This window comes from Oncorhynchus keta, chromosome 26 (genome assembly GCF_023373465.1).
Source record: "Oncorhynchus keta strain PuntledgeMale-10-30-2019 chromosome 26, Oket_V2, whole genome shotgun sequence".
NCBI classification, from domain to species: domain Eukaryota; kingdom Metazoa; phylum Chordata; class Actinopteri; order Salmoniformes; family Salmonidae; genus Oncorhynchus; species Oncorhynchus keta.
In genome coordinates this window covers 29,123,630-29,135,321 of record NC_068446.1, presented here as the reverse complement: position 1 = coordinate 29,135,321, position 11,692 = coordinate 29,123,630, and the positions used below count along the sequence as shown (strand labels likewise).

Sequence of the window (11,692 nt, the reverse complement as noted above, 5' to 3'; positions counted from 1 at the left end):
AGGATGCTCTCGATTGTGCATCTGTAGAAGTTTGTGAGTGCTTTTGGTGACAAGCCGAAGTTCTTCAGCCTCCTGAGGTTGAAGAGGCGCTGCTGCGCTTTCTTCACGATGCTGTCTGTGTGAGTGGACCAATTCAGTTTGTCTGTGATGTGTATGCCGAGGAACTTAAAACTTGCTACCCTCTCTACTACTGTTCCATCGATGTGGATAGGGGGGTGTTACCTCTGCTGTTTCCTGAAGTCCACAATCATCTCCTTAGTTTTGTTGACGTTGACGTTGAGTGTGAGGTTATTTTCCTGACACCACACTCCGAGGGCCCTCACCTCCTCCCTGTAGGCCGTCTCGTCGTTGTTGGTAATCAAGCCTACCACTGTTGTGTCGTCCGCAAACTTGATGATTGAGTTGGAGGCGTGCGTGGCCACGCAGTCGTGGGTGAACAGGGAGTACAGGAGAGGGCTCAGAACGCACCCTTGTGGGGCCCCCGTGTTGAGGATCAGCGGGGAGGAGATGTTGTTGCCTACCCTCACCACCTGGGGGGCGGCCCATCAGGAAGTCCAATACCCAGTTGCACAGGGCGGGGTCGAGACCCAGGGTCTCGAGCTTGATGACGAGCTTGGAGGGTACTATGGTGTTGAATGCCGAGCTGTAGTCGATGAACAGCAATCTCACATAGGTATTCCTCTTTTCCAGTGTGGTTGAGATTGCATCGTCGTTGGACCTATTTGGGCGGTAAGCAAATTGGAGTGGGTCTAGGGTGTCAGGTAGGGTGGAGGTGATATGGTCCTTGACTAGTCTCTCAAAGCACTTCATGATGACGGAAGTGAGTGCTACGGGGTGGTAGTCGTTTAGCTCAGTTACCTTAACTTTCTTGGGAACAGGAACAATGGTGGCCCTCTTGAAGCATGTGGGAACAGCAGACTGGTATAGGGATTGATTGAATATGTCCGTAAACACACCGGCCAGCTGGTCTGCGCATGCTCTGAGGGCGCGGCTGGGGATGCCGTCTGAGCCTGCAGCCTTGCGAGGGTTAACACGTTTAAATGTCTTACTCACCTCGGCTGCAGTGAAGGAGAGTCCGCATTTTTTCGTTGCAGGCCGTGTCAGTGGCACTGTATTGTCCTCAAAGCGGGCAAAAAAGTTATTTAGTCTGCCTGGGAGCAAGACATCCTGGTCCGTGACTGGGCTGGTTTTCTTCTTGTAGTCCGTGATTGACTGTAGACACTGCCACATGCCTTTTGTGTCTGAGCCGTTGAATTGAGATTCTACTTTGTCTCTGTACTGACGCTTAGCTTGTTTGATAGCCTTGCGGAGGGAATAGCTGCACTGTTTGTATTCGGTCATGTTACCAGTCACCTTGCCCTGATTAAAAGCAGTGGTTCGCGCTTTCAGTTTCACGCGAATGCTGCCATCAATCCACGGTTTCTGGTATGGGAATGTTTTAATCGTTGCTATGGGAACAACATCTTCAACACACGTTCTAATGAACTCGCACACTTGTTTTCAGATTAGCCTTGTTAAAACCCCCAGCTTCAATGAATGCAGCCTCCGGATAAATGGATTCCAGTTTGCAAAGAGTCAAATAAAGTTCGTTCAGAGCCATCGATGTGTCTGCTTGGGGGGGGATATATACGGCTGTGATTATAATCGAAGAGAATTCTCTTGGTAGATAATGTGGTCGACATTTGATTGTGAGGAATTCTAAATCAGGTGAACAGAAGGATTTGAGTTCCTGTATGTTTCTTTCATCACACCATGTCTCGTTAGCCATAAGGCATACGCCCCCGCCCCTCTTCTTACCAGAAAGATGTTTGTTTCTGTCGGCGTAATGTGTGGAGAAACCCGCTGGCTGCACCGCCTCCGATAGCGTCTCTCCAGTGAGCCATGTTTCCGTGAAGCAAAGAACGTTACAGTCTCGGATGTCCCTCTGGAATGCTACCCTTGCTCGGATTTCATCAACCTTGTTGTCAAGAGACTGGACATTGGCGAGAAGAATGCTAGGGAGTGGTGCACGATGTGCCCGTCTCCGGAGTCTGACCAGAAGACCGCCTCGTTTCCCTCTTTTTCGGAGTCGTTTTTTTGGGTCGCTGCATGGGATCCAATCCGTTGTCCTGTTTGAAAGGCAGAACACAGGATCCGCGTCGCGAAAATCATATTCTTGGTCGTACTGATGGTGAGTTGACGCTGATCTTATATTCAGTAGTTCTTCTCGACTGTATGTAATGAAAACTAAGATGACCTGGGGTACTAATGTAAGAAATAACACGTAAAAAAAAAAAAACTGCATAGTTTCCTAGGAACGCGAAGCGAGGCGGCCATCTCTGTCGGCACCGGAAGGTAAAAGGATATTTGTTAAATTTTTGTAAAATGTTTGTAAAGTCTTAATTTGTAATGGTTTGTAATGTCTTATTCATTGGTGTTGGACCCCAGTAAGATTAGCTAACGCTATGGTGGAACCCGCGTCTCACACAGCGGGTTGGAACCAAAAATCTAAAATCAGACCAAAGGACAGATTTCCGCGGGTCTAATGTCCATTGCTCGTGTTTCTTGGCCCAAGCAAGTATCTTCTTATTATTGGTGCCCTTTGGTAGTGGTTTCTTACAATTCGACCATGAAGGCCTGATTCATGCAGTCTCCTCTGAACAGTTGATGTTGAGATGTGTCTGTTACCTGAACTCTGTGAAGCATTTATTTGGGCTGCAATTTCTGAGACTGATAACTCTAATGAACTTATCATCTGCAGCAAAGGTAACTCTGTGTCTCCTATCCTGTGGCGGTCCTCATGAGAGCCAGTTTCATCATAGCGCTTGATGGTTTTTGTGACTGCACTTGAAGAAACTTTCAAGAAAAGTTCTCGAAATGTTCCTTATTGACTGACCTTCATGTCTTAAAGTAATGAAGGACTGTCGTTTCTCTTTGCTTATTTGAGCTATTCTTGCCATATTATGGACATTTTACCAAATAGGGCTATCTTCTGTATACTACCCTTACCTTGTCACAACACAAGTGATTGGCTCAAACCCATTAAGAAGGAAAGAAATTCCACAAATGAACTTTTACCAAGCCACACCTGTTAATTGAAATGCATTCCAGGTGACTACCTCATGAAGTTGGTTGAGAGAATGTCAAGAGTGTGCAAAGCTGTCATCAGGCGGCTATTTGAAGAATATCAAATATAAAATATATTTAGATTTGTTTAACACTTTTTTTGGTTACTACATGATTCCATGTGTGTTATTTCATAGTTGTGATGTCTTCACTATTATTCTACAATGTAGAAAATAGTACAAATAAAGAAAAACCCTTGAATGAGTAGGGGTCCAAACTTTTGACTGGTACTGTATGTTTTCAAAACGGTTATGATTCCATGAATTCTGATTATTTCCAGGGATACACAACATCCTGAAATATGTAGATAGATTTGTTAGAAACAATACTATGTTTCCCTTGACATAGTAATGCTGAATGTTTTTTTTTAAACAGCTAAATTTACCCCACTCTCCCCTAGACCATGACAATCAGATTGGCTACAATGACTATTCAGGGTCATAGGTGAACAAACATGTGATATTAAGTTCAAAGGGCAACTTTACAAACATCTGAACTTCAATCATTGTCCTTTGTTAGTTATTTTCACAAAGAGCTAGAGGGATGGCAAGTTTATGAAAGCCTGTATCAATACCAGACGTGAATAGTACACGGCGTACTCTCTCATTTCAGAATTTTTCATGTAGTTTACTGTCATCATTGTTGAAACGTTGCGGCAGTAAACTAGGTCTGTAGGCTGTACATACTGTAGAATAGAGCCATAGCGCTACAACATCCGGGCATTCCTCAGCCTGCGCAGAAACGGAATGGCGGAGGTAAGTAAGCAAAAGGACTTGGGTAGGAATGTGAGGACTAAATGATACTGGAACAGCTCTGAGTTTGAGAGCCTCTGTCGTCCACGACGGTAGCTATCGATGTTTACAATCGTATCAACGGGTTACAGAAGGTTGTGAATGTGATATGTGTTGATAATTAAGGAAGTAAAATGGGGGCATTTTGTCCCAGGCTCGCCTCTCCGCGTTCTTCGCATTAAAGAGCCATTCCCAATTTGCCGGATAGTGCGCTATAGAACACAATCCGAGACCACCTCGACGGTGGTGCTGAAGAATTGGTCCAGGTGTGCTCCGTTAGTAATGTATTTTGACTGCAAACTTTGAGAGAAGTCCGAATTATTTCAGATACCCTGTCGGTGTCTTTTCGGGTGGAAACGCAATAGCCAGAACTATTTCCTTCTCTCGCGTGCCATTTGTGAGTCAGAGGAAGGAACGTTCAGCACCAAGTTACAGGAAAGCGCCCTGGTCATTGCGTCCTGAAGTGGAGTGGACCAAGCTTTTCAAAGTTAAAATGGCCATAAACGTACCTGTCACTAATGTATGGTTTGTGAGAGTTTTCGCCCAAAAGAGTTTTAAGTAGACCACAGCTGTATTTGAAAACTAACTCTTGACTGTTGGTTCATAGGTCAACTCTATTTTAATGGATTTTCTATTTTGACAAAAAGTCTAATTCAGTTTTTCTAATACCATTAGTGTCCAATGTTGTATTAACTTCAACCATTCTTTAATTCACGAGTGGTCGTAAGGCGACTTTGAATTACAGAACAAGTAAAAAAGACTTGTAACACTTTACACAACAGCAGGTAAGCCTATAATGTATTGTCTGAGAGCCATTGTATATCAGATATACATATACCATGGGTATGACAAAACATTTATTTTTACTGTTCTAATAACGTTGGTAACCATTTTATAACAGCAATAAGGCACCTCAGGGTTTTGTGATATATGGCCTATATACCACGGCTAAGGGCTGTATCCAGGCACTCGTGCATATGAACAGCCCTTAGCTGTAGTATATTGGCCATATGCCACACCTCCTCGGGCCTTATCGCTTAATTATACTGCTATAATGCATTGTAGGGCTTGTCATTAGCATGTATGACAGGCCTTATAATGTTTTATTATAATCGCATAATGATCCTGACTAAATAAAAGCCATGTTGAGTTGACACTTGACTGTTTGTGCACAAATTTGTTTACATCACCGTTAGTGAGCATTTTATCCTTAGTCAAGATAATCCATCCACCTGACAGGTGTGGTATATCAAGAAGCTGATTAAACAGCATGATCATTACACCGTTTTGTCACACAAAGATGTCTCAATTCTTGAGGGAGCGTGCAATTGGCATGCTGACTGCAGGAATTTCCACCAGAGCTTTTGCCAGAGAATTTAATGTATTTCTCAACCATAAGCCGCCTCCAATGTCGTTTTAGAGAATTTGATAGTACGTTCAACCAGCCTCACAACCGCAGACCACGTTTAACCACACCAGCCCAGGACCTCCACATCTTGCTTCTTCACCTGCGGGATCGTCCAAGGGGGAGGGGTGGGAGTGCTGAGGAGAATTTCTGTCTGTAATAAAGCCCTTTTGTAGGGAAAAACTCGTCCTTATTAGCTGGGCCTGGCTCCCGAGTGGGTCTACCTGGCTCCCAAGTGGGTGGGCCTATCCTCTCCAAGGCCCACCCATGGCTGCGCCCCTGCCCAGTCATGGGAAATCCATAGATTAGGGCATTATTTATTTATTTCAAATGACTGATTTCCTTATATTTACTGTAACTAATTAAAATCTTTGAAATTGTTGCATGTTGCGTGTATATTGTTGTTCAGTATATAATGGAATGAACAGGGATCAAGCACCTACTGGTCCTCCACGATGGTAACCCTTTGTGTGTGTGTGTGTGTGTGTTTTAGCTAGTTCAATGGGCTCTGGAGATCACAGACGCAGCCTAGTGGAGATCCTGAGGCAGGGCTATGAGGAGTCCAGGTCCCTAGTGGAGCTGCAGAACAGCCTGGGGGCCTCGCAGTCACAGGGCCGCCCAATGAAGATGGCAGCACGCCCCCAAAATGTGAGTACAGCTCCTCTTGCATCTGGTGTGGTGTGTTGACCCATTAGAGGCAGCAGTAGGCAACCACAACTTTAGTGCTGGGCTGGGACAAAAGCCTGACCTCACTGCATCCCTCTAGACCAGGAGTGAATAATATTATTCTATGTAATAGATTGTCAATTATTCCATAATGTGATGAATTAATGCAGGGCAAAGGCCGGCCTGGGGGCTGTATGCAGCCCGCGACCTGATTCAATACAGCCTGCGGGATTCATGCTCAGATCACATGAAGTATTTGCTATTGCTAACGTTTTTAAAAATATATTTGTTAGTCAAATTAAAAGCCCAATGAATACCCGCGTTTCTGTCATTATTTAACTCACATCACTTGTGGGACATTTATTTTGAAGGCACGTATAAATAACAACTGCACAAGGACAGACAGTGACTGACAGGCTGACACACGTCAGTTACAAATAGTAGCTAGCTAGAAATTGAGCAAACATTTTTTTTCAAAGATTTAAAAAAAGGAACGTGGACAATGAATGTAGGGTGTTCCAGCAAGAGTGGACATCTAAATATGTATTTATTGAGGTATCAGGGAAAGCAGTGTGCTTAGTGTGCTAAGAGCATCGCTGTCTTGAAAGACCACAACTTCTCCCGACACTTCCAGACAAAGCATGTAGAGAAATATAGTAATATGTCTTCTGAGCAGAGGGCAAGTGTATCGAAAGAGTTGCTTTCACAGTTGCAAAAGCAGCAAGGACTTTTCACAAAACTGCATTCAGCATACGACGGAATTGCGAGCGCTATCTTTGTACTGTATACAAATACCTAGGTGTCTGGTTAGACTGTAAACTGTTCTTCCAGACTCACATTAAGCATCTCCAATCCAAAATTAAATCTAGAATCGTCTTCCTATTTTGTAACAAAGCATCCTTCACTCATGCTACCAAACATACCCTCGTAAAACTGACTATCCTACCGATCCTTGACTTCGGCGATGTCATTTTCAAAATAGCCTCCAACACTACTCAGCAAATTGGATGCATTCTATCACAGTGCCATCTGTTTTGTCACCAAAGCCCCATATACTACCCACCACTGCGACCTGTATGCTCTCGTTGGCTGGCCCTCGCTTCATATTCGTCCCAAACCCACTGGCTCCAGGTCATCTATAAGTCTTTGCTAGGTTAAGCCCCGCCTTATCTCAGCTCACTGGTCACCATAGCAGCACCCACCCATAGCACGCGCTCCAGCAGGTATATTTCACTGGTCACCCCCAAAGCCAATTCCTCCTTTGGCTGCCTTTCCGTACAGTTCTCTGCTGCCAATGACTGGAACGAATTGCAAAAATCACTGAAGCTGGAGACCTATATCTCCCTCACTAACTTTAAGCATCAGATGTCAGAGCAGTTCACAGATCATTTGCACCTGTACATAGCCCATCTGTAAATAGTCCATCCAACTACCTCATCCCCATATTGTTATTTTTTTTTCTCCTTTGTACCCCAGTATCTCTACTTGTACATTCATCTTCTGCACATCTATCACTCCAGTGTTTAATTGCTAAATTGTAATTACTTCGCCACTAAGGCCTATTTATTGCCTTACCTCCCTAATCTTACCCCATTTGCACACACTGTATATATGTAGTAGTAGTATATGCCATTTAGCGGACGCTTTTATCCAAAGCGACTTACAGTATATATATTTTTTCTATTGTGTTATTGATTGTACTATTTTTTTATCCCATGTGTAACTCTGTGTTGTTTTTGTCACACTGCTTTGCTTTATCTTGGCCAGGTCGCAGTTGTAAATGAGAACTTGTTCTCAACTGGCTTACCTGGTTAAAATAAGGTGAAATATATTGTTTTCTTAAAAATAGTCCCACAAAATGTCTAAACATAGCAAGCCATTCGCTGAGTGCGAATTCATTTAATAATGTTTAATTGACTGCAGCAATACTTTGCCCCGACAAGAAAGAGCTGTTTAAAATGTTTCCGTGTTAAGACAAACAGTGACAAGGCGTGTTGTGGACATCGCAGAGAATATGGAACAACAGTTTTTGCACATCAGATGTACAACCTTGTAAAAAAGCCTTCAAGGGAAAATTACTCCTCCTGACCCGCCAAGTAGAAGCCAACAATCTCACCCACCTTCTGACACTACTAGTCTGTTCCCTATCAGAATCCCAGCAGGAGAAGTATACATCGCTGTGGCGTGCTTTGAATGGTGAGAATTCTCGTCATTTTGCGGATCAGAACGTTGGAAAATGACATGCTGTTGGTTTCCTCTCCTTCCACCTTTAATGTGGATAATGCTCCCACTGACCTGCAACTTGAGCTTATCGATCTTCAGTCTGATGCAGAGATTGCAGAACTATTCAAAACAATGTCAATTTCGAGGTTCTATGCATCTCTCGATGAACAAAACTTTCCAAAGGAGGAGTCATGCTCAGAAAATGTTTGTACTGTTTGGGTCATCCTATGTATGTGAACAGACATTTTTGTAAAAATATTTTGTAAAAATGTTACCCCCTTTTCTCCGCAATTTCATGGTATCCAATTGTTAGTAGTTACTATCTTGTCTCATCGTTACAACTCCCGTACGGGCTCGGGAGAGACGAAGGTCAAAAGCCATGCATCCTCCGAAACACAGCCCAACCTAGCCGCACTGCTTCTTAACACAGTGCGCATCCAACCCGGAAGCCAGCCGCACCAATGTGCACCTGGCGACCTGGTTTGCGTGCACTGCGCCCGGCCCGACACAGGATTCGCTAGTGCGCGATGAGACAAGGATATCCCTACTGGCCAAACCCTCCCTAACCCGGACGACGCTAGGCCAATTGTGCGTCGCCCCATGGACCTCCCGGTCGCGGCCAGCTGCGACAGAGCCTGGGCTCGAACCCAGAGTGTCAGGTGGCACAACAAGCACTGCGCCACCCTCATGAACAGACATTTTCAGTGATGAAATATAACAAGTCAACAAGGCAACATCAGAAACTATACATGACTTCACTGCTCTAGTCAATGTCAGACTTAACACTAATTGTTTTATATATATATATATATATATATATATATATTTACCCCTTTTTCTCCCCAATTGATAGTTACAGTCTTGTCTCATCGCTGCAACTTGAGAGCCATGCATCCCCCAAAGCACGAACCAACCAAGCCACACTGCTTCTTGACATAATGCCTGCTTAACCCCGAAGCCAGCCACACCAATGTGTAGGAGGAAACACTGTACACCTGGTGACTGTGTCAGCGTGCATGTGCCCGGCCCACCAGTCACTAGAGTGCGATACCCGTTAACAAGAGTTCTGTCCGTGGTGCTGAATGCACAATGTACTTTTCCCTCCGTGTAGTTCATTGCATGTTTAATAATGAAAATGCCAACAAAAGGAGAACATGGATGTGGTTTATTTGTGTGCATGTAAAAAAAAAGAGTTAAATAAGTAGCATATCTGGACGTGATTTACAGTAGATATATCTATCAACACAGTCATACACATGATGTACAATCCTGTAATATGATTCTGGCCCGCGATGGAAAAAATATATTCTAATGTGGCCCTCCATGAAAAATAATTGCTCTCTCGCTTTCTCTCTCTCTGTCTCTCTCTATAGGGCAGTGAGATTCCCCTGGAGGACCTGCTGTCTCTGTGTGGGTATGAGGTGTCTGATCCCCTCCTGCAGCAGGATAGGGAGCCCAACGAGCTAGCAGCCAGTCTGCCTGACATGACACTGGACAAGGTGAGACCTGGGTATAACTAGACATACCTGAGACTGGAGTAATCCACAGATAAAACTGTAAACACAGCCAGGAAAGCATTGCAGACGGGGTGAACAACTCAGGCCCTCCAGTTCCAGTCTGGCTGATTTTTGTTTTTGTTTTGTTTCTTCGTAGTACTTAATTGATTAATATGTTAGTAAATCAAATCTAATTGTATTTGTCATATGCTTTGTCATATGCTCCGAAAGCTTACATACAATACCTTAGTTAACAATGCAGAGTTTTTTTTAAGTACCAAAAATTGCTAAAAAATAGTAGCATAAAATAGAGTATATGTGCAAGTGGCCCGGTACCAAGTCAATGTACGGGTTAGTTGAGGTAATTGGGGTAATATGTCCATGTAAGTAGGTGTAAAGTGACTATGTATAGAAAATAAATAGAGTAGCAGCAGCATGTGTGTGTGGTGTCAATATGCCTGTGTCTTTGTCCGTGTGTGTGTGTGTGTTGGAGTGTTAGTGTAGTATGTGTGGGTGTGTGGTTAGAGTCCAGTGAGTGTACATCAAGCCTTTGCAAGAGAGTCATTGCATATACAGTGCATTGAGAAAGTATTCAGTATCCCCTTGACTTTTCCCACATTTTGTTGTTTCAGCCTTATTCAAGAATTGATTCAATAGTTTTTTCCCCTCTCATCAATCTACACACAATACCTCATAATGACAGAGCAAACACTGTTTTTTGCTAATTTAATTTAAAAAAGCAAAAAAACTGAAATATCACATTTATATAAGTATTCAGACCCTTTACTCAGTACTTTGTTGAAGCACCTTTTCTGCCTTGAGTCTACTTGGGAATGACGCTACAAGCTTGGCACACTTGTATTTGTGGAGTTTCTCCCATTCTTCTGTGCAGATCCTCTCAAGTTCTGTCAGGTTGGATGGGGAGCCTCACTGCACAGCTATTTTCTAGTCTCTCCATAGATGTTCGATCGGGTTCAAGTCTGGCCTCAGGCTGGGCCACTCAAGGACAGTCAGAGACTTGTCCTGAAGCCACTCCTGCTTTGTCTTGGCTGTCTGCTTAGGGTTGTTGTCCTGTTACGTGAACCTTCGAGCCAGTCTGTGGTCCTGAGCGCTCTGGAGCAGGTTTTCTTCAAGGATCTGTCTGTACTTTGCTCCGTTCATCTTTCCCTTGATCCTGACTAACAGGACAACGGAATGGATCGCAGGCAGCGACCCAAGGAAACGACTCCGAAAAAAGAGGGAAACGAGGTGGTGTTCTGGTCAGACTCCGAAAAAGGGCACATCGCGCACCCCTCCCCAGCATTCTTCTTGCCAATGTCCAGTCTCTTGACAACAAGGTTGACGAAATCCGAGCAAGGGTGGCATTCCAGAGGGACATCAGAGACTGCAACGTTCTCTGCTTCACGGAAACATGGCTTACTGGGAAGACGCTATCCGATGCGGTGCAGCCAACGGGTTTCTCCACGCATCGCGCCGACAGAAATAGACATCTTTATGGTAAGAAGAGTGGCGGGGGTGTATGCCTCATGACTAACGAGACATGGTGTGATGAAGGAAACATACAGGAACTCAAATCCTTCTGTTCACCTGATTTAGAATTCCTCACAATCAAATGTAGACCGCATTATCTTCCAAGAGAATTCTCTTCGATTATAATCACAGCCGTATATATCCCCCCCCAAGCAGACACATCGATGGCTCTGGACAAACTTTATTTAACTCTTTGCAAACTGGAAACCATTTATCCGGAGGCTGCATTCATTGTAGCTGGGGATTTTAACAAAGCTAATCTGAAAACAAGACTCCCTAAATTTTATCAGCATATCGATTGCGCAACCAGGGGTGGTAAAACCTTGGATCATTGTTACTCTAACTTCCGCGACGCATATAAGGCCCTGCCCCGCCCCCCTTTCGGAAAAGCTGACCACGACTCCATTTTGCTGATCCCTGCCTACAGGCAGAAGCTAAAACAAGAGGCTCCCACGCTGAGGTCTGTCCAACGCTGG

The 11,692-nt window shown here is 44.2% G+C and overlaps 1 protein-coding gene across 1 annotated transcript in view; it reads left to right on the top strand.

Annotated features, from left to right (window-relative positions):
• Positions 1 to 3,582: 3,582 nt before the first annotated feature.
• The window catches only part of LOC118359207 (mesoderm induction early response protein 2-like), a 34,435-nt gene continuing 26,325 nt past the window's right edge, over positions 3,583 to 11,692 (top strand). Inside the window, exons 1-3 of the mRNA XM_035737575.2 lie at positions 3,583 to 3,860; positions 5,795 to 5,949; positions 9,564 to 9,689. Coding sequence (XP_035593468.1) covers positions 5,803 to 5,949; positions 9,564 to 9,689 — 273 coding nt within the window. The 5' untranslated portion in view covers positions 3,583 to 3,860; positions 5,795 to 5,802. The remainder of the gene's footprint in view (positions 3,861 to 5,794; positions 5,950 to 9,563; positions 9,690 to 11,692) is intronic.